Source organism: Orbicella faveolata, unplaced genomic scaffold (assembly GCF_042242905.1).
Source record: "Orbicella faveolata isolate gen_17 unplaced genomic scaffold, um_ofav_v1 contig_46, whole genome shotgun sequence".
Taxonomy (NCBI): Eukaryota; Metazoa; Cnidaria; class Anthozoa; order Scleractinia; family Merulinidae; genus Orbicella; species Orbicella faveolata.
In genome coordinates, this window is record NW_028301576.1 from 27,538,106 (window position 1) to 27,562,500 (window position 24,395).

General features: G+C 38.1%; 1 protein-coding gene, 1 long non-coding RNA gene and 2 pseudogenes across 5 annotated transcripts; 2 read left to right on the plus strand and 2 right to left on the minus strand.

Annotated features, from left to right (window-relative positions):
• The window catches only part of LOC149099354 (uncharacterized), a 31,485-nt pseudogene continuing 7,090 nt past the window's right edge, over nucleotides 1-24,395 (plus strand).
• On the minus strand, nucleotides 2,651-18,976 carry LOC149099355 (uncharacterized). 4 transcript variants are annotated; one of them, XR_016203738.1, is made up of 8 exons: nucleotides 18,279-18,974; nucleotides 16,322-16,358; nucleotides 16,044-16,127; nucleotides 15,558-15,655; nucleotides 5,848-5,975; nucleotides 5,201-5,404; nucleotides 4,381-4,459; nucleotides 2,651-4,073 (listed from the first exon to the last, which is right to left on the minus strand). It is a non-coding gene; the product is annotated as an uncharacterized LOC149099355 (long non-coding RNA). The 4 variants fall into 4 exon arrangements; XR_016203735.1 differs by having other exon boundaries at nucleotides 16,322-18,976; XR_016203736.1 differs by having other exon boundaries at nucleotides 15,532-15,655; nucleotides 16,322-18,976.
• LOC149099356 (uncharacterized) lies at nucleotides 7,561-13,362 on the plus strand. The gene is made up of 5 exons (XM_089277842.1): nucleotides 7,561-7,806; nucleotides 7,954-8,037; nucleotides 9,349-9,413; nucleotides 10,194-10,301; nucleotides 10,609-13,362. The coding sequence occupies exons 1-5, from the start codon at nucleotides 7,669-7,671 to the stop codon at nucleotides 13,235-13,237; spliced, it is 3,024 nt and encodes a 1,007-aa protein (XP_089133968.1). The 5' UTR covers nucleotides 7,561-7,668; the 3' UTR covers nucleotides 13,238-13,362.
• The window catches only part of LOC149099357 (uncharacterized), a 5,430-nt pseudogene continuing 2,855 nt past the window's right edge, over nucleotides 21,821-24,395 (minus strand).

The window sequence follows — 24,395 nt, forward strand, 5'->3', positions numbered from 1 at the left end:
ATGGGCTCGGTGGTTTTAGACTCCTGTGCATTAGCTAATCAGGAGTTAATTCAATCTAGTCTAAACGAGGTCATTCACAAGTACTTCAACCGGACTACGTCCATTGATGTACCTGGTCAAGATGACTGTGATGACGACTCTTGTTCGTCAGACTCTGATAGTACGTGCTTAGAGTCGAATGCATTCTCTGAAGACCAAGACGACTGTCCTGACCTTAGAGAAACTGACGGCGATGAGCTGGAAACTATCAGAAACTTTCTGAAGGCAGGATGTGGCTGCCAGTTTGGGCCAAAGGCACATCACTGTAGTTCAACACTCTCCTACAGTGAAGTTCTTGAGTGCCGTACAAACTGTCTGCAACTGAGCAAAGAAGAATTAGATTTGATTATTCTTTCTCATTGGCAATGCCATTTGTGCTGAAACGAAGTTGGAGACAGAAAGCGAAAGTGCTACGTTTGTAACTTCTTTTTCAGCGGGAACAAATTTGCAAAACCACGTATTTGTTTTTTGCATGCAGTTGGCAGGGAACGCTACGCCAATCTCTGCGAACATTACAAGTTATATGGGCTCACATTACGTGTTCACGGTAACAAAGGTAGGTTGCCAAAAAACACGTGCACTTTTGAGGCTATCTCAGAAGTTTCGAAGTTCATCAGCAACTACGCCATTTGTTTCAAGATATTTCCAAGATGGCGGGACTAGCACCAGCTTCATAAGACGTTCATTCATTCATTGTTTTGTGGAGCGGGGCATATTTTGACTATGTTTATTCACAGCGACAGAGTTGAGCTCTTTTGTTGCTTCGTTTGAAACTACCGGAAACTGGAAACATCTAACTTCTTGAGATGGCCCTGAATTTGTTGTTGTGTGGTTTTCATTTGTTTATGTTTTACTGGACTCGGTATCATACGGATTTTGAACAGATGTTGAAGAAAAATCGCCAAAATATTCGTCAAAATGGACACTGAAAGTTGGAAACTTCCATTAAAGTAGGTGTTCAGCCTGAAGGAGCTCATAATCATCATTTAGAAACTGTAATTAATGACATCCATCAATTTTTTTGGAAAAAACAACAGTAACAACAAAGCTTTGGCAATAGTAGTTACTAAATTCTCCACACAATGGCTTTTTGCCTCTCATTTTCCTGAAATTTTATTGTTTACTTTAAACTAATATTGAAATCTGATTGGTTGTTTTGTTTTACTCTGCCATTCTCAATGACTGAGAAAAAGATGCGATTTAGAGCAAAAAATAGTGCGATTCGTGAATAAATCGCACCATTGAGAGCCAATCAGATTGCAAGGATAACCAGTGATTTCAAAATGGATTTAATAAAATGTTAAATCCGTGAGCCCCAAAATTTAACATTGCACATTCACAGGATTTTAGTCATATCCTGCACGCAATTCTGTAGGTGTTTTTTGCTGTTCACACCCTAGTTGGAACGTGATTTGCACTCTAAAGAATAGGTATAAAGTAAGTTCCTTTATGTATCTTGTTCAAACTCCCTGATGAAGTCTGTATGATCAGACGAAACCGGTGGGAGAAAATAAAGTAAGTTGACAAGATCTGTTGCTGAAGTGCTGCTCACTAGTATTATTTAAAAAAATTTTTAAAAAATTTTAAAAAATTTTAAAAAATTGATGCTGCATTTAGGTAAGAGTACTATTTACAGTGTAATTTTACTTGAAGAGAATCTTAAACTACATGTAATTACATACCAAAAGATTTTCAAACAAAGTAGCAGTGAAAAAAGTACATAACTAGTAATTTTATTGATCTCTTGTTGAGTTAGACACTGCATGCATGCTTTGGTTTGGCCAAGCAAGAGTTAATCAATAATGTGTACTGACAGAGAAGTACAGTGTCCATTATGACATCACCCATACTGGGGTAATAATAATTACAAAAAAATGCATGTTTCAACGGCATCAGACACTGCCTAGTAGACAATGTGGTTTCACCAATGTGGCTTGTTAAAAACACAGAAAACTATGTTAAAATTTATATGTAATGATGTACAGCTGTACATACATTTTTAAAATTTAGACAGTGTTGCTCCAATGATCGTTTTTTTTAATGACCTCAGTATGCAACTTATGTTGGAAGATAGTTCCATAAAGTAACTGTAGGTCTAAAGAGTAAAATGATTCAACTCAGTCCTTTACAGACTGTTACTTATATGATCAATTTTTCTTGTACGCTTTAGCTTTTCAGATCCATGTGACAGCCCAGTAAATTCTGCAGTTGTAAATGGGGTGAAAAGTACAGATGCAATAACTCCTACAAATATTATAAAAGGTATGTAGTGTATGAAATTATATACATGTACATTGATGCTTCTTTAAACTTGAAAGCCATGAGATGGGCATGCACTAGTTCATTACTCCCAAAAGGGGAGGAGGCATATTGATTTAAAGGATCACTGATGGGTGGTTAATAGAAACAAGGGACTGAAATAAAATGAAATGCCAGTTGGTTATTACATGTAGCAGCACATGGATAACTATCCATAAACCATATTTTGATCAATTCAGTGTCAGTGTTTACTTACAATCCTTTGTAATATATAGATTTAGGCCAGCCTAAAAGCGGAGCTCCTCAATTATTTTTCGGAATGTTGTTACTAATGAAAATAATCCAACATGTATGAGGTAAATTGCGAATGATTTAATAGTTTCAGCCGGAACTAGTATTACTTCAGCAGATCGAGGTGTAAGATGGTGTGATTATGAAATATAGAGCCACGATTTCAAGGATTTCTGGGAAGCTACCAAAAATCTTGATCACATAACAGAACTGTCTTCTGTGCTTTTTGGTGGCATTTCTTGTTCTTTCCTACCTTATTCAGAAAGACAAGGCATTGTCATTAATCATTATATTCTTCCTTAGTTAACATGGGGACTCCCACACAAAAGAAGTTTACACATTTTTGTTGTTGTGGGGACTGATTGAAATGCAGTGGTTACAATATACTCAGTCCCTGAATCTCTACCAAATGAAATCTCACAAAAATACCAAAACAGTATACATATGTGAAAAGTTGGAAAGTTTTGTTTTCTAACTTGTCCCCAAAGATACATTTAGCTATCTTCACTATTGTATGGAGTCTCCTCCTGCTGGAAGGGTTTGCAATAAGCAAAATCACCCTTGCATGAATGGTAATTACGATATTTTTTTTTTGCTGATCATGAATACTTGCATAGGCTTCTAATAATAATTTTATTATTCAATTTCAATGTGATTTGTTCTTTTTCTCGACTGGCATTGTGGACTACAAGAGCTGCGATTGGGTTCCATTGATTAATTTTGCTATGATTAAATTACACCAAGAATTATCAGTGAGCTAAGAGGAAGTTATATTATGTACATGTATTTTGTCTGCACTACACAACCAAATGCACTCAAAGGTTATGAGGCATAGGTACATTTGTCAGAAGAGCCCAGCATATCCAAGATATGTTTTGATTGACACATCAATTAAGATAATTTACAGCAAAATGGATAAAAAATACATCAATATCCTACATGCACCAAAGCCAGACATGGGGTTATAAGGCAATCGTTTAAACAACAGATTGAAATAATTTATAAATTAGAGAACACTATTTCTACAACAGAATGGAACAAATTAACCTTATCAGACATTGCGAATGGCAAGGCTGTCTGTAGAATGTCACAAATTTCTCAACCCTTTCTTTCTACAAAAATGCTAATCCTGCAACTTTGCTTAAGACCCAGTTCTCCATTTCGTGTTGGCAAAATATCAATTTATGCCATGTCCAATGCAGATTATCACAAAATTGATTTAAAAGCTCAATAAATATCATTTTAAAGCCAAAAAGCCAATTATTTAAATAAACCATGAGTAAATTATCTCTAAGAAAAACTGATTAAATTAACAGGCACTTAAAAATAATTAGTTAATATGTGTTTCTTAATAATGGAATGCAGTGTATCTGTCACAATGTTGCAGCTATGATATTACTACAAACAGGATGGGTTGCAGAACTGAACCTCCAAGTCAGTTTATTCAATGAACTTGGTGCAGAAATATAATCCCATCAAGTTGTCTGTAAATACAGAGAAACCAAACAAAGCATTACAATCATAAGTAATGAATTACTAAACTCTTTTACATGTACTGTATGAACAGTGTATGTTCTATTAATATTGGGGATCTCTCAGAAGCTGCATCCATGATAAATTAATTTGTTCCCATTTGTTTATAGAACTTTTCACAAATTAATATCTCTGTCATAACAGTGACCTCTGTGTTCTCCAACAATTAGCACACAAGAAAAATACACTCAGTAAGATATTGTTTACAATAAAAATCAATGCCTATAAGCAATCATAAGGACCTTAAATTTATATTACCTCATTATTGCAATGTCCTCCCCAACGGTCATATTTGTTCTGTGGGTCCAAACTTGAGCAAGTAGATTCTGCATCGTACCTAGGAATTGCCGTTAACAGTAAATTAAGGTGGTCTGACCATATCTCATCTATATCAAGCAAGGCGAGTCGATCCTTGGGGGTGATAAAGAGAAATCTCTGGAACTGCCCCAGGAAAGTACGCGAAATGGCCTATACCAGCATCGTCCGACCCAAATTGGAGTACGCAAGTGCCTCGTGGGATCCACATTACAAAAAAGATATTTTAACCCTGGAGAGAGTTCAAAGGAAAGCTGCTCGTTTTTGCCTTCAAAACTTCAACAACACAGCAAGCGTGACAGACATTCTATCTGACTTGAAATGGGACACATTAGAAACAAGACGAAAGAAAAACAGACTGACTCTAATGTACAAACTTAGTCATAACTTAATGGACATAACCACAGAAGAACACTTAATACTAAACAGTGAAAAAAGAACACGCAACAGCCATGCTTTTAAGTATAGGATGCCAAAAGTATCTAAGGACGTTTTTAAGTTTTCTTTTTTTCCTAGATCAATAACAGAGTGGAACCTACTGCCCGCTGACTTAGTAAATTGCAAGTCATTATCTGATTTTAAGTTAAATTTAGGAAAACATGTGAAATGAGTAAAGTAAATTGTACTTAAGAATTATTTTTTAATTATCCTTTTTGTCTAGCTTATGCATATGTGCATATATGTTTGGTACAGTTGATGTGATGTCTTGCGGGACTTTATCAACTAAATAAATGTAGATGTAGATGTAGATGAAATATCTCACCAGGCCATGGTTGCTTTGAAAACCTTTGATGTTTTAATACAGGCTCCCCATCTGTAACCTGTTCATATATTGACTGACAGGAACAGGCATGTAATTCCTTTCTTTGATATACAGTGTACTTCATTGTTAGCTGTTTACTGAGTGTTAGTAGTGAATCAAATGCTAGGGGTTGGTACTCCAACTTTCACTGTGGCAGGCTCTGCCCTGAGATACAAAGCAAACTTACATAACTGTTGTGAACTTCGCCACTTGCTTTCGAGAGCAAATGCAATTTGCTTCAAACAAGCAACTGGAACATTGAGGGTTACAACAATGTGCACAGTCCCAATCACAGGGTCATCCAGGCTGTTTGGTTGTACATATAACTGTACAACTGTATATGAGTTCAGCTTCCAGAAGAAAATCAGAGTTTGTCAGGATAAATACTGATGTTCTTGCCTACTCAATGAATGAATGTGCAGTTCCAGAAGATATTGATCACACCCAACACCCATTCACGGCCAGTCTTTAGAAATTCCAAATTAAAGTATCAGGAATCAAGAGCTCTAATAGAGAAAAAACCTCCATGTGGGGTATGAATCTTTTCTTGAAGAAAACAATGTCTGAGAAATCATTAATTACAAAATAATGTTTAAGAAACATCTTACCTTTCAGAGAATTTTGTAATCTACACTGTCTGGCCAGTTCATATACATGTATTTGACAAGTTGACACTGGGCATGTTTGTAAATTTGTGCACTTCAACATCACATTACTATGTAGTAGCACTGGCCAACTAAAAACAAACAGCATAATTTGGTTAATTAATATACACTGTACATTATTAGGTTGAAATATTGGTGTAGATTGTTGCACATCAACAGATACAGAAACTATTTGCACCTGAATCATAATGAGTGAAAAATCGTGCATGAGACATTTGCATGTACATGTAACAGCCCTCCACCTCAGAACCATCACAGATATGATACATTTGATATTTTTAAACTCTGAAATTTCAGATTATTCAAGATTAACATATGCACATACATCATCTGGGGCAACCCTAAAACACTGAATTTGGAAACTGAAATCCGGAATCCAGAATCTGGAATCCGGAATCCGGAATCCAGATATTATGAATGATGATAGAAATAATTCACTTCAGCAATGTCTAATAAATAAATATGAGCAAAAATCATTTTGTTGTTATTTATTTTCTTGGCTTTACTTCAGCCACAGACTGTAATTGCTAAAAAATTATTGACTAGTTCTGAACAACCCTTAGCTATATATCTGGCCCCGTTGTTCAAAAGCTGCATAAAGCTATTCATTCGGTAGAGTCTGGGTTTTTGTCGAGGGTCGAGGGTCGAGGGTACTATGTCGAGGGTCGAGGGTACCATGTCGAGGGTATTAAAACATGAAATAAGATAAATAAAAAATAAAATAATGGTTAACTCAAATATAAAATAATAATTAATAAAATAAAATAATAATTAGATAAAAAATAATAATATGTTTCTAAAAATAGAATAAAAAACAATTGAACACTTTGTGGTGATATCGTTGACGTTAATTATGTTTGATATTATGTTTGATGGAAAGATCTTCGGAAGTCTTCGGGAATCTTCGGAACATTTTAGAAAATGTTCAGAAAGTTTCGTATGCCCTTCGGACGGACAACACTCTGAAAATCTTCTATAGGTGGTCGGAATTCATCGGAAAATCGTCAAAAACTTCGTTCTTGGTATGTTTATAAAACGAACAAAATTATACACGATGCAAGAATTTTTCTCCTCGTGTTCAACTCGATATCTCAAGAGTTCGCTAATCGCACTCGTGAGATATGGAGTTTAGCCTGCGAACAGGCTCCCGAGTGGGGTTACGCGAGCTTAGCAAGCTTAGCTGCGAACGCAAGCACTTGATGACGAGTTCAACACTTGATGACGAGCGCCCCACTACTCCACTACTCCACTGCGTAGCTGGCGATATTTTTGTGTTTTAAAGCGCGTACAAGGTACAAGCTTGACAACCATGCAAATGGGGTCTCAAATTAAACAAAGGCCTTTCACAAGTTACACGTTGTCAAGTGTGAACAACGCGGGGTCAACGCGTGATTTCGTTGTATTTGTTCTGGCCTATTGGCGTAATCCAAATGTCAAGGAACATGTTTGGACTCAAGACCATAAAATGTTGCGACCATATTGGGACACATTTTAATGTTACATTTGATTTACCGACGGAATATGTCGACAAGTCACGCTGCTTGCCAGTAGTGCTTTGACATACATATGCCATATCACAACATGTGATTGGCTGCGGCAAATTGCCAAACAAATATAGGGGAGTGGCGTGTTAGAATACCTAGTCGCCATTTCCGGTGTTGTTGAACAACTCAATTGCTTCAAACAGCATAAGTCGATATCTTCATTCGATTTCCCACGTTGCAAGGACAGTAGTCTCATTCGAAGTTTAGATATTTAGAGAATATGGATTCCCCGTCGAAGACATACTCAGAGGCCGTGAAAGGACAGGCCTCAAATGCATGGTGGAGGAGGTACCAGGAAGAGGACGAGGAGCAGGCAATGTTAATTGCCATGGAAAAATCAAGAGAAATTGTTTATAAGGTAACTGTCGTCCTAGTTGTCTGGCTAAGATGTGCTTTATTTCAGGGCAAATCCCGAGAAGGATAATCTGTTTTGTTAAGGATGGCTTATGCAGTGTGCAAAATACAATATAATACTGTTCTTAAATTGTGGTCCTTGTGTTTGTAGGTGGATAGTTCAAGTGATGATGGAGCTTCGGATTCAAAAGCAGGATTTAGCGGCATGTCTAAAAAGGAGGACAAGCGTGTTAGGGTGAGTCCGTTTTGACTGCGTTTTATTTTCGATTTTATTTGTTGGAATCTTTAATTTTTAGACCTAAATTCTAGGTCTCTTGTCAAAGGAGATATGTTAGGAAATTGTGTCAAAAATGTTTTCGAAATTTTGTCGAAAATTGTCTCGAAGCACTGAAAGGCCAAACACGCAAAACTGTCAACAGGACTTGCGCGTAAACAGCTACATTTGAATCGTGTGGTGCCAGAACAACCAAAGGAGGAATAAACCTATACATCGAGCAAGAGAAACATAAGCTCGAGCAGATAGCTGCAAGCAACATACGAATGTCACTAGACAAACGTATAGCTTTCTCAAAGTAAAGCTACGGCGTCTCCGAAGGAAATCGTACGAGAACAAATATGATATCCGTGATAAGGATCTACCTACTGTGCTTGCAAACAGTTCTAATCACAGCCGGGCCCGGCGTCACAATATAGAATGCAAGTAAGCAACATGTCACGGTAAATTTCATATTTTGTCCCTCAAAAGCAAATTCATGGAGACTCATAAAAGCATATCTTGCAATAGAAATGAGCCTAAAAAATGCAAAAACACATGGCAAATTACAGAGGTGTCAAACTCAACGAGTCGACACGCAGATAACATGCAGACCTATGACCTAAAAAAAATTTGCCATAGCATGATCTAACGGCTCAAATTCACTTAAAATTCCTCCTTGTTACACAACACGAAGTGCCCTTCATGAACACGAGTGAAGCGACAAGAAAGGTCGAGTGACCGAACAGAGAACGGCAAATGTACAAATGTCACGAACCGTAGGAGTCGTGTAGGCTAGTCAACCCCATTTTACACTTTACATTTTACATGCCTGAAAGGCCATTCGCCCGGACTAAGAGTCGATTTGCCCAGACAACAGTTCGATTTGTCCGAACTAAAAGTCGTTTCGCTTGTACTAAAGGTATCTTGCAGTTGCAGAGGAACAAAACCCCGGTATAGTCCGTCTGCGAATCAGCACACAAAAGCTTGTTCTGGCCCCCCGCGTGTTACCAGGGATTTCTATAATAACCTCTGATTTGCTTTTGAATAGAGCCGTTCTGGAAACGAAGTTGGCAGGGAACGCCTGGGTACTAGACTGCCCGTTTTCCTTACCGCTCTCCGGGTAGTCCTCTCCAGCTTAAACTCCAATTCACTGTACCTTAAGCTACACAGACCCTACTTCGCTGAGGTGGACGGCAAATAGCAAAAGGAACAGAACAAAATGAAAAAAAATGTAGTTTACAAATATTTTGGCAATAATTAATTTTACAACATTTTGCTTTTAATTTCTAGGTACCACTCAAGATCGAAAAAGTTGACCTGACAATCGCGCCAGTCAAGTCCAAAAGCTCAGAAAGGTAAATTAACACTTGTTCATCGTTGTTTCCGTTTCTGATATTGACTAGGAAAGCACTTGCCGTGAAAACTAATAAGAAAGCATGAGTGTGTAAGCTAAGTAACGATTAAAACTACAAATTCGACTATGGAAAACAAAGGGGAAAACGAGTAGAAACTTGACTTACGTCTGATGTTAACTCCAAAACATAACTCTTGTGTTAACTCCTTAACTCCTGCTTAAATCCATTACTCTAGAAGGGACGACTTTAAAATACAAGTAAAAAGGGAGTTCCCTAGATAAAACGACCTGATAAATAAATTCACTTCCTTTACATCAAAATGAAATGTCCAGTGGATTTACATGTATACTCAAAAGGGAATTTCATAAACCAATTATTCCATTCGCCCTTGTTGGATACGACTGGTTATAGTCAACGACGCGCGAAGCACTCGAGGAAAGCTGACGAAAAACAATAAAACATGATTTTTCTATGTTTTATACTCTGATTAAACATAGGTTTTTTCAGAGCACGCGTAGACTCCTATCTATATTATAATCTGTTAATAATATACATGAAAAAATTACTCGAGTCTGATTGGCCGAGAGCAGTGCAGTTCAGTAGTAACACTACTGAAAAACGTGTAACACTTCATCGAGGTCGTGTGATTTTTTAAGCTAACTGCTGACCAAGTTACTTTTTACCATTGTATCGCGGGCTCAAAATCTTTCATATTTATATTGTTAATAAGTAATGTTGTTTTTGAATGATGTCTAACCATTCGTGTTTTTCTGTATAAAGGTCATGGGACAAGATGAATAATAAAGGTGACTTATCCGATTTTGACCCTGAAGAGCAGGAACTCATGAAATCAGTGTTTCAACCGAAACAGGGAAAAAAACCTAAACGGTAAGAATATGTAGAACTGTTGGTCTTTTTAAAGGGACGGTGTCACGGCAAATATATCGTATTTATCCGATTAAGTGCCCAACCCTGAATAACCTTGAAGGAAAAGTTATGAGCGTCCAGCCTCGAATAAGCGCCCACCCCACCCCTCTAGAAAAACTGACGTGCACGACTCACTCTCAAAGTCCAAAAATTTAGTAAGCAGTAGTCTTGTATTTTTGGCCCAGAATCAGCAAATTGAAATGTTAAACAATGTTTAACATTTTCCACTAAGGCATAATATTGAATTAAGTGGTTTGCTTTTCCTTAGGAATTTAAGCGGGGCTGCAAGAACGGCTCTAAGTGATCGAGATGATAGCGAGGAGAGTTCCAAAGACGATTCTGACAGTGACAATGAAAGATTGGCTGACGAGTGCCGGTTGAAGCAACGGAAAATAAGCGTTGAACTATGGGACGGTGTGGACAAGGAAGTGGTGGAACGTTTACCGGACGACATCGACGGGGACAAAGTTTACGAAATAAAGGGCCAACTGGATAAAAAGAAACTAGTTGCTGCATTGAAGGATGGGAGAAAGTGGAAGAAAAATTGCCCCACTACTTGGAGAGGACATGCTCGTGTAAGGTATGTGGACTGTAAAGGATCATTCAAGTGCACTAGAAACGATTGCCCTTTTAGAGTGCAATACGGTGTGATTAACACCACGCAGTTTGAGAAAAAGAAGACCGGCGAAGAATTTCATTGTAAGGGTTGTGGTTTGATGGCTGAGTTTGTTCCCTGCTCTGCTCGTAGATATATAAGTTATGGAAAGAAGTCAGCCAAAGTCTATCACTGTGGACAGCACACCTGTCCAGTGATAAAGGCACCGGTCAAAAACACAGATCAAGTGCATCAGATTCTTAAGGACAATCCTAACATTAAACCCGCAGAATTACAGTCTGCGTGTATATTATCGACAATCCGCCAGCAGTGCGACTGGCGCGACGTAGAGAAGCAAGCCGAAGCAACATTGGATAAACAATGGATTTCCAACGAAAAGAAAAAATTGAAGAAAGACATTGAGCCAGTCGGGCACAACTTCGAGGCAGTGGTTACGTTTAAGCAATATTGTGATGAAAAGGACGAATTTTATGTTTACAAAGTTAATGACAGGTGCGGAAACCCAGACAAGCCGTCCTTCGTGTTTAAATCAAGTCGAGAGAAAGCTAAGATAGTGTTGAACATGAACAGAAATGGCAGTCATTATCTCAATAGCGAATTTTGTTATTTTGACGGGAAGTACAAACGTTGTCGTGGCTTTGTCACCTTAACTGCCAGCGTCTACCATTCGCTCCTGCGAAAACAAATAATCCTGGGAACAATGGAAGCGGAATCGGAAAATTCTCAAAATGTCGCACTCTTTTGGGAATTGTTTAAGGAAATCTTAAAGAAAGTTTCTGGCAGTGAGAATGAAACTTTCAATCCCATTGGCTGGTGTACAGACTTGGCAGGGGCAAACTTAGCCGGACTGTGTGCTGTATTCGGTGAAAGTACAAAATCACGAATCAAAACCTGCGAATTTCATTTCAAAGACCACCGAAACAAAAAGGCGAATAGACTCGACAGTCAAAGCGGGGAGGAATTTAAAAGCCTTTGCAACGAACTTCTTGAAAGTGTATCAGAAAAGCATTACGACACTGTTAAGAAACGTCTCGATTCGTTTATCGCGGCAAAGGAGGAGCGATTGTTCTTGCAAAGTTGGTTATCATGGTGGCATGACAGAAGAGGTTTCATTTTCCGTGCCTTTGCGCCGAAAAATGGACCAAGAATGAACCAAGCAGAGGTCATCCATGCCGGTTGGGGACATCGGGATAACCCAAACATGTCACTTCTTGAGGTCTGCCAAGCAGACGTTAGAGACTCCTTATTGTTAGACGCGGAATTAAGAGGTTATGCTGCGGGAACAGCTACAGGTGGGGATGGGCCATCTTTCTTACAAAGTAAGAAACGAGAATATGCGCGTGAGCTGAACAAAGCTAGAAAGATGGGGGAGGAATTGTTACAAAGCGATGCCGAAGGTCTGACAATCGATCCGGCAGCGTCTTTTCGCCCGACAGAAAGGAAAAAACGCACACAGGAGGCCACCCGAAAAGATAAGGTTAACAGACCAAAACAAACTGCCGCCACTGGGACGTTTGCTGTGACAGACAAGCGAGACCGTCCATCTCACACCACTGCATCTAGTAGCTCTCATGTGCCTGCACCTGACCTTCTGTCTTCAAATTATAGCTTAGTACCAGCCTCTCAGCCTTTTCCGTTGTTTCCTTTGCCGAGCTGTACTGGTGCTCCCTCGCTGTACCAGCCCCCGTCGCAGCACCAACCTCTGTCACAGCAATCTCCGTCGCAGCACCAACCTCCCTCGCTGCACCAGTCCCCGTCGCTGTACCAACCTCCGTCGCTGTACCAATCTCCGTCGCTGTACCAACCTCCGTCGCTGTATCAACCTCCGTCGCAGCACCAACCTCCGTCACTGTACCAGCCTCGGTCGCTGTACCAACCTTCGTCGTCGGGAATGGCACATACTCCCTATCATGCAACACCCCACGAGCAGTGGCATTCCGGCTTGTCGCCGTATCATTATGAGATTTGTTTATTGCCTACCAAAGTACAAAAGTGCTATGGATGCGGTAGTGACTTTGTGGACAAGTATGGAAAGCCATCATTTAACCTTGTCGGTAAACACGTGGATAGAAGGGTAATTCGAAGAAACGAAGTTACGGGACAACTCGTATTTAGCCATGATTATTCTAACACTTATTATCACCCGTCGTGTGCACATCTAAGACGCAAAAATCCGGTATTTACCGGCCTTGTCTTCATTTCCAACGAGCTTTTTGCTGCATTGGAACCTGGCCAGCGTGCTGTCCTTGAAGCATGTGATCTAAATGTTGTTTCGAAGTAAACATAGATAATGATGGTGAACTAAATCATATCACATTTTTTCGACTATTTTGTTCTTGTTTGCACCTGAGACGTGGAATTTTTCGTGTAAGCAGCTAGTTCAATAAAAGAAACTAGATGCCGAGATTTCTTGATGTGGGTTTTGTCTGTGATCGTGTCCGTGATCGTATTCGAAGTCTTATTGAAAAAATTATCCCGCAAAATGGAAATGCTTTGGTTGCGCTTTTCTTTGAAATTACACTGACACGTGACACATAATGCAAGCAGGACCTTCTTGTTTTGTTATCTTGGAGCTCGAGGCTCCCATACAGTCGGAATTAATCAACCGCTTAACTATGCTGTAGAATACTTTTCTTTAATATCCTTTTGTTTTGTTGGGAGGGAGGGGGGGGCGGAGGGGGACGGGAGAGACACAGTTTACTAATTATCCGAAGATTGTACGAATGTTTCCGAACACTCTCCGAATTCTGAGAAAATTTCTGAAAACGTTCGAAAATATCCGAAGATTGCCGAGGAAGATCCGTGGGATACCATTTGCTACCACTCGCTATTTGAGCTATTTGTTTAACACGAGGAGAAAAATTCATGCATCATGTATAATATTGTTTGCATAGGTAATCATACCGTATAGAGTTATTTGCACGAGTGAGTTTTTCAAAAAGCTGAAAATTGCGCGAGCCGCTTTGAAAAAAAAACTCCCAAGTGCAAATTAATTTCTAATTGAACTCAAAACATGAAAAAAATTTCCGCGATACAACGGTAAAAAGTAACTTGGTCAGCAGTCAGCTTCAAAAGAAAACACGAACTCGATTTTCCGATGAATTCTGACCGCCTATAGAAGTTTTTCAGAGTGTTGTCCGAAGGGCATACGAAACTTTCTGAACATTTTCTAAAATGTTCCGGAGATTCCCGAAGATTTCCGAATTAATTATTATTTTTAATTATTATTTTATTTTATTTCTTTTATTTTTTATTTATCTTATTTCATGTTTTAATACCCTCGACATGGTACCCTCGACCCTCGACATAGTACCCTCGACCGTCGACAAAAACCCAGACTCCATTCGGTACATCACTATCCAGTCAGGGTTACTGATTTTTTGGGTGGATAGAGTTACTCATAGCCTGCGAGCAGGCTCTAGTATCTGTCTCTCTTGTCTGAGCAGGCTAAATAGGTGTCTAGTGTTTTTCTGCATTGGCATGTCACCAAGAGCCTTCATGCGGCTTTGCCAATCACACCCCCAGCCCAAACACGAGAGCCTGCTCATAGGCTAAGTTACCCATCTTTTGTTCAAGCTGGCCCTGGTGAGAGCCCGGTTCTTGTCTAGATCAAATTGCTCTGAGAAGACTGGTGAGCAGCACATTAACAACAAGCTATTATAGGCTATTGCAGTGAGTTTCTGGCAGTCTTTTAGCATTTTTGAACAGCATGTGGTCTGGTCTGTCAGCAAGTGAGAAGCAGACGGAAGTAAGTGTGCAACATTTCTACAAATTGTCTTAATATGATGGCCGCCAAGAATATGAAATGCTGATTTGTCACAGTATGTGTGGAAATTGTGTTAATTTGGAATTGGTCTCGTATCTGTTGGAAAAATCAAATTTCATATTTAGACCAGACGGGTTAGCCCTTGGACTTCGAAATTGGGGGGCGTGACCGTCAATGTACAGGGGGCTGCCACTGATGGATATCCTGTTCTCTATGACATTTTCTATCTTGTTCAGTATGTACTAGACATAAAGGATAAATTTATACTTCCGGTAAATTGAAGATCACTTATTAAACAAAATGGCAATTACCAGCAAGCTTATTTTAGACACTCTCAAGGTGCTTGGAGTAAAATTAAGATGCACTTTACTGAGATTCTCATAATCATAGCCCTCACTAAAAATAACGGTTGCACAATTTCAACAGACGGGGAATTTTTGTTTCAAAAAAGGTTAAGTTTGAGGTCCTTTTTACTTGGCAGCTTACTTTTTACAGTCGAAAAGCTAAGCAAAACAATTTTCGCGTACTTGAAGAACTTATTTTCTTTGATTTGCGGATTCCGGTTTCCAGTTTCTGGATTCCGGGTTTTGGTTCCAGATTCCGGTTTCTGGGTTTTAGGGTTGCCCCATATTTAACATATTGTTTGCTTCACATTCAGTTTACACATGGCTGTTATCCAGCATAGGCAGACTGATAAGTTTTCCTTCAAAAATATATTGCAACAACTATTGCATCTTTCGTTACCTATTCTTGTGATGAAATGACACAAAATTCAAGAACAAGAAGTCATAAGCATAAAACTAACTTACATGGTAGTGCTTACAGTTCCTCTTACCGTCTGCATATGCTGTCCATAAACTGATGCTGCCTGGACAATGTACTCATTATTTTTCTGATCACACCTTTTAAAACGTCACTGTTATATAATTTGTCCTGAAAAAGCAATACATGAAATGTTATGCCTTTGGCACTCACCAAATACCTTTACAAGATGTATAATGTACACCATATCAACATTCACAATTCTCTTTACTTTCATTGTAACTCTTTTGTGTCATTTTCCCTCACTTGAAGACAGGACTTCCACATTAGGTTATAATTGCCTCTGGAATCTCTATGAATTCACAGGGAGTGATAACAATTAAATCATGACTAATTTTAGCAAAGGAGGCATTCAAATGCCAGATTTTAATACTAAGTTTATACAGTAACTTTACATTACTCTTCGTACATATATATAACCTCTCAATTATTGCACCTATAGACTGAAGGTGTGCTGGGGGAAGAAATGTTCTAAACTCTCTGAACTTTTCCCCCTTACCTGTAATAGGATGACTATTATGAACTACAGTTTGTAACCAACACCAACATCAGGTTATGTATACACATGTATATTTGTTGTCATCTGTAATCATAAAAAAATAAAAATTTAAAATCCCCCATAAAGTTCACACTCAATAACACTGCTACATGTAGCGCTGTTACTGGAAATCAATTTAAGTGAAACTGTTGAAACAGCTCTGCCAAAATTTTTCCTAGCAGTTAAGGCAGGATAACAGAATATACATGTAGCACACAGCAAAGGCTAGAGATACTCACATGTTAGTTATCAGTTAGGATTTGGTGAGCTTCTGTGCTGTAGGTATGGTGGAAAATAATAGATTATCAGAAATGAAGGTTCCTGAGACATTTTGACAGCACTGAGAGGAATTAATATATAAATTCACAAAAGAAGGAGAAGTTCTTGCCCTGTCCAGTTCTCTGTAATAAAAATATCATTTACATGAGTCATTTATAATATGTGGTTTGTGTTTAAAGCCGATATAATGCACACTCTGATTCGCCAATTCCAGTGCATTATTTACATTTACATGGTATACCTCGGTAAAACCATAAAACATTGCGTGGGACTAAAATAAAAAATATAAAAAATAAAAAGAAATGCCTAATTCATAACAATTTAAAATACTCAACACTAAAACGAATGTAATTCTTTACTTGAAAATTATTCTCCCGTAATGCCCATGGGCCAATTACAGGCAGGTTAAAAAGTCCTAACACAAAGTAAAAGGAAATTAAGAAAACTATTGCTTTTTTCCGGAAAATTGTAGCGACTGAAGACAATGATGGAACACTCTGAGAGTGCATTCTATCAACCTGATGAGATAAAATTTAAGGAGAATAGAGAATTCACGAAGTTATATCACAAACAAATTGGTACAGGACAGGAGAAAGGAAACTGTACAGCCAGGAAGAAACTGAAACTTTCTTCGACCAGCAAAAAAGTATGCATGCACAACAAAGAAAACAGTCAGTGACATTCATTTAATAAGTTAGTAAATAAAAAATTAGTGTGAAGAAGAGAGTAAAGAGAGAGAGAGTGGAGATAGGAGAGCACTCTCTCCAACTAAATTGTGTATATATGTATGTAAAAGTTCTTCTTATTACTGAGAAATGGTCAGGGCAAGAACTTCTATTACACTGTTCAATTTACCGAGTCCATTAGTACTATCTCACTTTTTTGGAACATTTCCATATTAAGTGTAAATACCGCATTGGGGAATAACCTCTTATTAACAAAATACGGTCCATGTACCCCCAACCAAAAGCAATGGCACAAATAACATGAAATAGCCAATCAAAATCAAAGCAGAGCTTCATTTGCAGACAGGATTGCCATGCATAATCGTCTACTCGACATTTTGGACTATATAAGCATTTCACCAAACTGAACTAATTGGACAGACAACAAAATAAAACGAGGAAATCTACATTATAAACACAAGATGCATATCACTACATCTGAGCTCGAGTATCAACAGCAAATCCCTTTTCAGTGAACGGTGACCGAATAAAAGAGAGGGTAAAGAAAATTTGTTTAAGCTTGCGGTGTTAAAGTTGAAAAATTATTCACGCTTAAATTTGAATATTACTGAGAGTCTGTATTTTTGCCGACGGCTTAATTTAGCTATTCAGTCATTTCATTGGCAGTAGCCAATTTAACCTCGGAATTCACAAAAGCATTTCGCCAAACCGAATAAATTGAACTAACAAAACGAGGAAATCTCCATACTTTGTAATCACAATATGCAAATATTCACATAGGAACAAAAGTAAATTTAGCAAATCCTGTTCGCTTCGGTTTAAAATGGTTTGTAGACCTTTCTTGGTTCAGTTTTCAACAACAGAAGAACAAATTTTAGCAGTCTACGAAGCGGCAGTGCTACCTAAATCAGAGAAAACTTCAAAACTCGCCCGGCCGTGTTTACAAGTACGATTTTGGTTAAGCCTATTTTTAGATGTGAGGTTATAAGCTTAAATTGACGACGAAAATCGATAGAAAACATAATTTGTTTACAACTTACAGCAACCTCCAAAGCGACCCACGTGTTATTGTTTAGAGACGAGCGAAATTAAAACGATGCAATTTTTAAAATCTCTTACAGCATGGCTTCAAATAAGGAAGACTTTTAATGGATTCCAATTGAAAATAAGCTTATATCGCCGAGGAAACTTGTTAATTTTCATACCAAACGCAACAACAAAAGTCACTTACCGCAAGTTGGCAATTCAGTTCGGCCAGTGTAAATCTTCCAGGCAGAAACTTGCAGCAAAAGTTGTGAAGACTAAACTGAAGTTATATTTTTGATAGATCAACGAATCAACCACTTCTTTCCGCTACGTTTAGTGTTTTGCAATTTCTCTAAAACACTCGGGTACGTTTGATTTCTCTAATGTTCATCACCTGACCAAATCAGGTGACTTTTGAATTTTCTTGCATGGCTGCACAGCATCACGTTCGCGCGAATTTTGAACTTGGCCATGGGGAGTTCGGCAGTCTTCTGAATCAATTTGTCGGGTACTTTTGCCTCCTTTCTATAGCCCTCGTTAGCTTTGGTTCACGGCATTGTTCGGTATTATTTCACCTCCTTTCTCTAGCCCTTGACTAGCTATAATTCACGGCATTGTTCAGTACTGTTTCGCCTCCTTCCCCAGCGCTGGCCCTCTCAGTCTTTTTCGCGATATTCTTCGCTACTTCTTTGCCTGTTAATTCTTCCTTTCTGTCTTTTGCTTCAGCGTAACCCTGTCTTAAAAATATTAAATCAACCTCCGCTATCGTTTTTCTTTAAAAATCCCGCCAAGAAAAATGGCATTCACCCGCTACCAACTGAGGGTGCATGTCTCTGTCAACCTATTAGCTGGAGTATGGCCGCCATCTTGCGCGACTCTGTCGTCGTCGTCGTCGCCGTCGTGCATACACGCCCACGAGCAATACCGCTAGCCATGATAATCATGAGAAAATCAATTCATGGGTTTCCTTTTCTCTCCTATATGGGTATGGGGCTCCGCCGGAGCTCCGCTAATATTTTTTTTCACTAGCTGCCATGCAAGTTCATTACAGAACTTAAAAGAGGCAGGAGCACAACAGGGAACAAAATAAGGAGAAACAGGTGCTACAAGAACAGAGGAAGAGGACCAGGAAGAATACAGTAAATAATCATGTTTAGCACACTGCAGCTAACTCAAAGTACCTTGTCCATGTGAGAACTTCACATGACATGACATGTATGCATGGTTTGCTTCCATTAGACTTTTCAAACTACTAAATTACTAAATACTAATACTAAATTTAAATTAAAGGAGACGATGAATAAGTCGTGGATAGATTACGTTTGAATGGGTTTTGAAAATAATTAAATTTCTTTTGAAGTCAGTTTGTCGTGCGTCTGTCCTGTTATTGATCATGAATTAGATCAGATTAGGTTCCTTCTGTCAACAACAGGCTATGCAGTTTATTGGCTTTAATAAGCAATATTTTAAAGCAATTACGCGGCTTTGGCGCTGTTTATCGCGGCTTTGCTGCTCTCAGAGCGCTCAAATTGCTTAAAAAGCGTCAGGTAGGCAGGCTACGTGAAGAATAACTGTTTTTTTTTGCGCAGTGGACCACACTAAATTATTTTCATACGAGATCTTGGGGAGGAGAATGGGGAGGGGTAAGGGGGGCGTGGTTTGTATTATTTTTGTTAACCAATCAGGACAGTTTAGCAAAGGAGCATGTTGTCGTTTTCAAATTTCGCAAATATGGCTTCGAGAGTTTCTTCGTCGAGAAGGAAGAATATGGAGGGGAAGAATACTCAGTCCTCGAAGAAGGGTGCTCAGCATGGTAAGAAGGATGCAGAGGTTACAAATATAGATGTTCAAATGTCTGTTCCTAGCACTGGGCCTTCCAAGAACGATGTTGAACAGTGCACTCCCGCGTGTGCTGAACCTCCCAAGTCGAAGATTGAGCCTCGCTCTACTGAACAGGAAAGTCTAATTGGCTATGTACAAAATCTTTCGCCGTTGAAGCGTAATCGTAAGAATACTTTAGATTACGCTTCTATGACTTTGCAAACAGCAAGTGGCAATCGTGAGGTGTTATTGTACTCTCCACCTAAAAGGTCACTTCTCTTGGAGAGCGAGAAGAGTCGAAGACCGATCAAAGTGTCATGCTTGACTTGTACTCCCGACAGGAAGAAGTTAATCATAAACGATATGACAAAGGTTTCCTTTCCAGATAGTACGGAGTATTCCTTCCAATTTGAAGATGTGCGATTGGCTACTCCAGATCCGATGACAATTTTACAAGTTTTAAACGAAAGTGATGAGTGGAACTTGGTTACCGTGAAAGGCAAAGTTATGACCGTTAAAGACCCAGTTATCGTGGGAGAAAGGAAACTGAAACTAGCGGAGGCTGTCTTTGCAGATGCAAGTGGTAGTATTGTCTTGGATATTTGGGAAGCGATGATAGACACAATAAAAGAGGGAAACTGTTATTGTCTAAGCAATGTGCTAGTACGTATATGGTCAGGGAAAAAGAAGCTATCTACTTCATTTCGCACCACTGTTTCCTCGATCACAGATGAAACGGCGACTGTCAACATCAGTCCTGATTTAGCTGGAGCTGAGCAGCAAAGTATTGTGGTTGAGTCAGTTACTAGCGATGTCGAAATTTTTTCTATCGAGAAAGTAGAGAGATTTCTTAAGTGTTTAAATTGTAAGAAGAAAATTATTCAAGTAAGTTCCAGCTCAGTAGTGCATTGTGATAGATGTGGACATACAATGAAATCATTGAGGTGTTCAATCGGGTTTTGTGCAAGAGTCCTCGTCGATACTGATGAGGGAAGGCGTATAACGTTGAAATTGTTTGAAGATGTGTTACAGAAAGTCATTGGAGATGATCTTTGTCAATTAAATGAGAGTGAAGTGGCAACGAAACTACTTCTGTTTGACAATGTTCATGTTACGTACGATTCTTCAAGTGGAACTGTGTCTGAACTTAATGCAATCAACTAATAAACTAGTTGGCAAGTAGAACTGCATGTGTTTTATTTACACTGAACCATTGAACTAATTGGTTTACTCGACAACGTTCATGTTAAGTTTGATGTTATAAGTTGTTTTCTCACATTTTGAATAAGTTAGCTACTGGATACGTTAAGAAATGTTCATGATAAGTTGTGTTGTTCCACATATTGAAATAGGTTATTTTCTCGCGGTTTCAGTGAACATATATTGATAATGTTTATGTTAAGTTTGATTTGTTATATTTTGAAATAAATATTATATTTGATCTTTCATTGTTATTTAATACCAACTTCATTAAGTTTGTCACCTTCACAACTGCTTATTAACAACTACATGTACACATGATTGTGTACTTTATGGTAAATTCCTCCAGACAAATTGACTTCTGTGGTTAATTTTGTCCAGTTCGGTTTGAAAAACACAAGTCCACTTGTTATAAATAATGTCAATACTCAGCCCTATTTTTCTATTTTAGTGGCTATGGTTGTTGCTTTTAAATAATCGGTCTGCAGACTTTGAGTTTGTTTTCTGGTGGAGATATCAGTAGCACCATTTTGTGGTGATGTCTTCCCTAAAGAAGTTGTTGTTGAGTGGAAATGTTCATTTGCCAAATGGAATAGATGTGTCGTTGACAGCATCAAGCACATAGTTTGTACAACGTGGTCTTTTCATTGTTGGTCCACTAAAACTGACATCACATGAGTTCATAGTTGATTGCTTCGATGGGATGTGATATCTTAGTTTGGCAAGTTCTTTTGTTTGTTCCTCATTGATCTTATTGTCATCCTTTGCTGCAATGTGATGGTTATGACTGGGGCAGTATTGACTTCAAATGGTGTACACTGGTGCACCTGTAAAGATAGGGGTGTTGATTTATTGATATGAATGAATGAAATGAATAATAACAGTTAAAATGTAAAAGTCCTTTCCCAGTCTTACCTGAACGCAGATGATGGCGCCGGTGTGCTGATGGGTACCTGTAAGGGACTGGTACCACACCAGTGGTCCAGAAGGAAAATTTTTTGTAAACTAGTTCACCACTGACTGAGTAACAGGGTTGGCATGGTCAGCAAAAAGTCAGGGAAAATTATATCTTATTCAAGGTCAGGGAGAAGTCAGGAAGTTTCTAAATCCATGTTCAAAATCAGTTAAAAGTCAGGGAATTTTATCTTAAGGTTGCTGCAAATTATTTTTAGATTTTTTTGTGTAGTAAAGGCAATTTTCTTTTAAAAATTATCTGAGCTATCCTTATTTTTGTTGATTGATGGCCAGAATAGTCATCCTGCAGGGTCACTGAAAATTGCTTTACAACCGGTGAAAAGTCGGATTTTTGTTGTCTTGGTGGGTGGCAATCCTGGAGTAAGCAATACAATAATGGTAAATGAGATGCAAATAATATGTGATGTTGGTTTTACATATTTTTAAATATGGATACTTTCATCTTCATAGTGTAACAAATACTGATTTTATACTAAGCAAACAAATATTGGCTTGTGATCACTATAATAGGACTCGAGAACACCGGCAGTTAGCACATGATTTGGTATATTGGTATAGATATGGTCAATTTGTGTATGATAATCTGTAGTAAACTGACTTATCAGTTGTTTGTAGGTTCTTTGTTGTAATAAGCATTTTGTTAATGCCCTTTGTTCTGATGAAACTTCCAACAAATTAACATTGAAGTCACCTAGTATCACAGTAGGTGTATCTGCATCAGGAATTATTGTATCAAGGAGATGATTTATAGTTTCAATTAATTTTTGTTGGTTAGCTTTGCTTTTTGACCTATAGATGCCTACTATATGTAAGTTTGGAACTGGATCATTAAGTACACATACAGTTAGTTCTATATTGTTAAAGTTAGATCTGAATGGTGTAGTTACACAATCTATATTGGATTTAATATACATAGCCATTCCATAACTACTTCTGACATTACTATCTGGGTTAAAGTCATTTCTAAAAAGTTTGAAATTAGCCATTTCATAGGTTGTATTGCAATCAGAAGGGCATAAAAGTGTTTCAACAAAGATATTAACCTCAGCTGCTTGAACATTGTAGTCACATGCAACATCATCAAAATGAAGATGAAGAGATCGAACATTATGAAACAGTAGTTTCATTCTAGAAGACTGGTTGTATAAAAGTGGTATAGAAGGGAGTAAACATTGCTGTCTAAGTCTGGACATTTCTTCTTGAACTTTTTGACTAACACAGATTTTTTTTTCATTTAGGTTGATTATATGTAGTGTTGAACAATTTTTTACTCTACTTAAAGCAACATAATGCATGTGCTCTCTGGTTGATGATGGTAAATCAAGTACTGCTTCATTAAGTGTGTCACCTTGGCAATGATGGATAGTCTTAGCTGCTGCTGGCCGTAAAGGATATTGTCTACGAAGTATCTGGCATTGATGTCGCTTTGAAATCTTGAATTGTCTAGTTATCTCTAAAATTGGTGTCCAGGTTCTATCCACATTTTTGTTAAATAAATGTGCAAATTCATTGCGATGGTTTTGACCTATGCTAGCTTCTGGGAAAGATACCCAGATGATACTTGGCCTAGTGGAGTCTTTAACTCTGTAGTCTATCTTCTCTATGACACACTCGGCACCATTTGTCATACCATCAGTTACATTGACATTTGTTGTCAAGTCATATTTTGCTCCCACAGCAACTGAAACAACATTAAATAAGCCCATAGTTTTAGTGTGATCATCTGGAATTTTTTCTTTGACTTTGTTTTTTAGGTCATCAGACATATCTCCAACAACTATGTCAATACATTTAATTTGAGCTTTTTGAGTATGTGCAGTTTGATACATTGCATTGTTGTGATCATTTACTTGTGCATTTGTTGAGTATAGATGTGTTTTATTGATGGGATAATTTTTCTCACCAGGTTTAATTTTTACAATTCTTTCTTTAAGGACCTTAATATCATTTTGGTTATGTTTTCCTTCTCTAAGTCTGTTTAATAGTTCTGCAAAGTCCTTGTCATCTTTTTGCCTCATGATTTCCCTGAGTTCAAACAAGGTAAAATACTCCTTCCAAATGTTGGTTGCTAAAGCACTGTAAGAATCATTGGTATTTTCAAAGATCCATTTATCAAATACTGGTTTTAATTGGAATAAGTCTCCAACTGTTATCAAGCTCAGATTTCCAAATGGTGACTTGTTTCCCATTATTTGCTGCAGTCATAAGTTAAGAAAGTTGAACCTTCCATTGCCTACCATTGAAATCTCATCAATAAATATAACTTTCAGTTTTCTTAACTGTGCTCGTATTGTATTAAGTCTATCTGTATCAAGTGTGCAGTATT

Coding starts and splice junctions, on each gene's coding strand:
- LOC149099356 (XM_089277842.1), top strand. CDS start 7,669: ATGGATTCCCCGTCGAAGACATACTCAGAGGCCGTGAAAGGACAGGCC. Junction 7,807..7,953: donor CAAGAGAAATTGTTTATAAG/GTAACTGTCGTC, acceptor TTGTGTTTGTAG/GTGGATAGTTCAAGTGATGA. Junction 8,038..9,348: donor AGGAGGACAAGCGTGTTAGG/GTGAGTCCGTTT, acceptor TTTAATTTCTAG/GTACCACTCAAGATCGAAAA.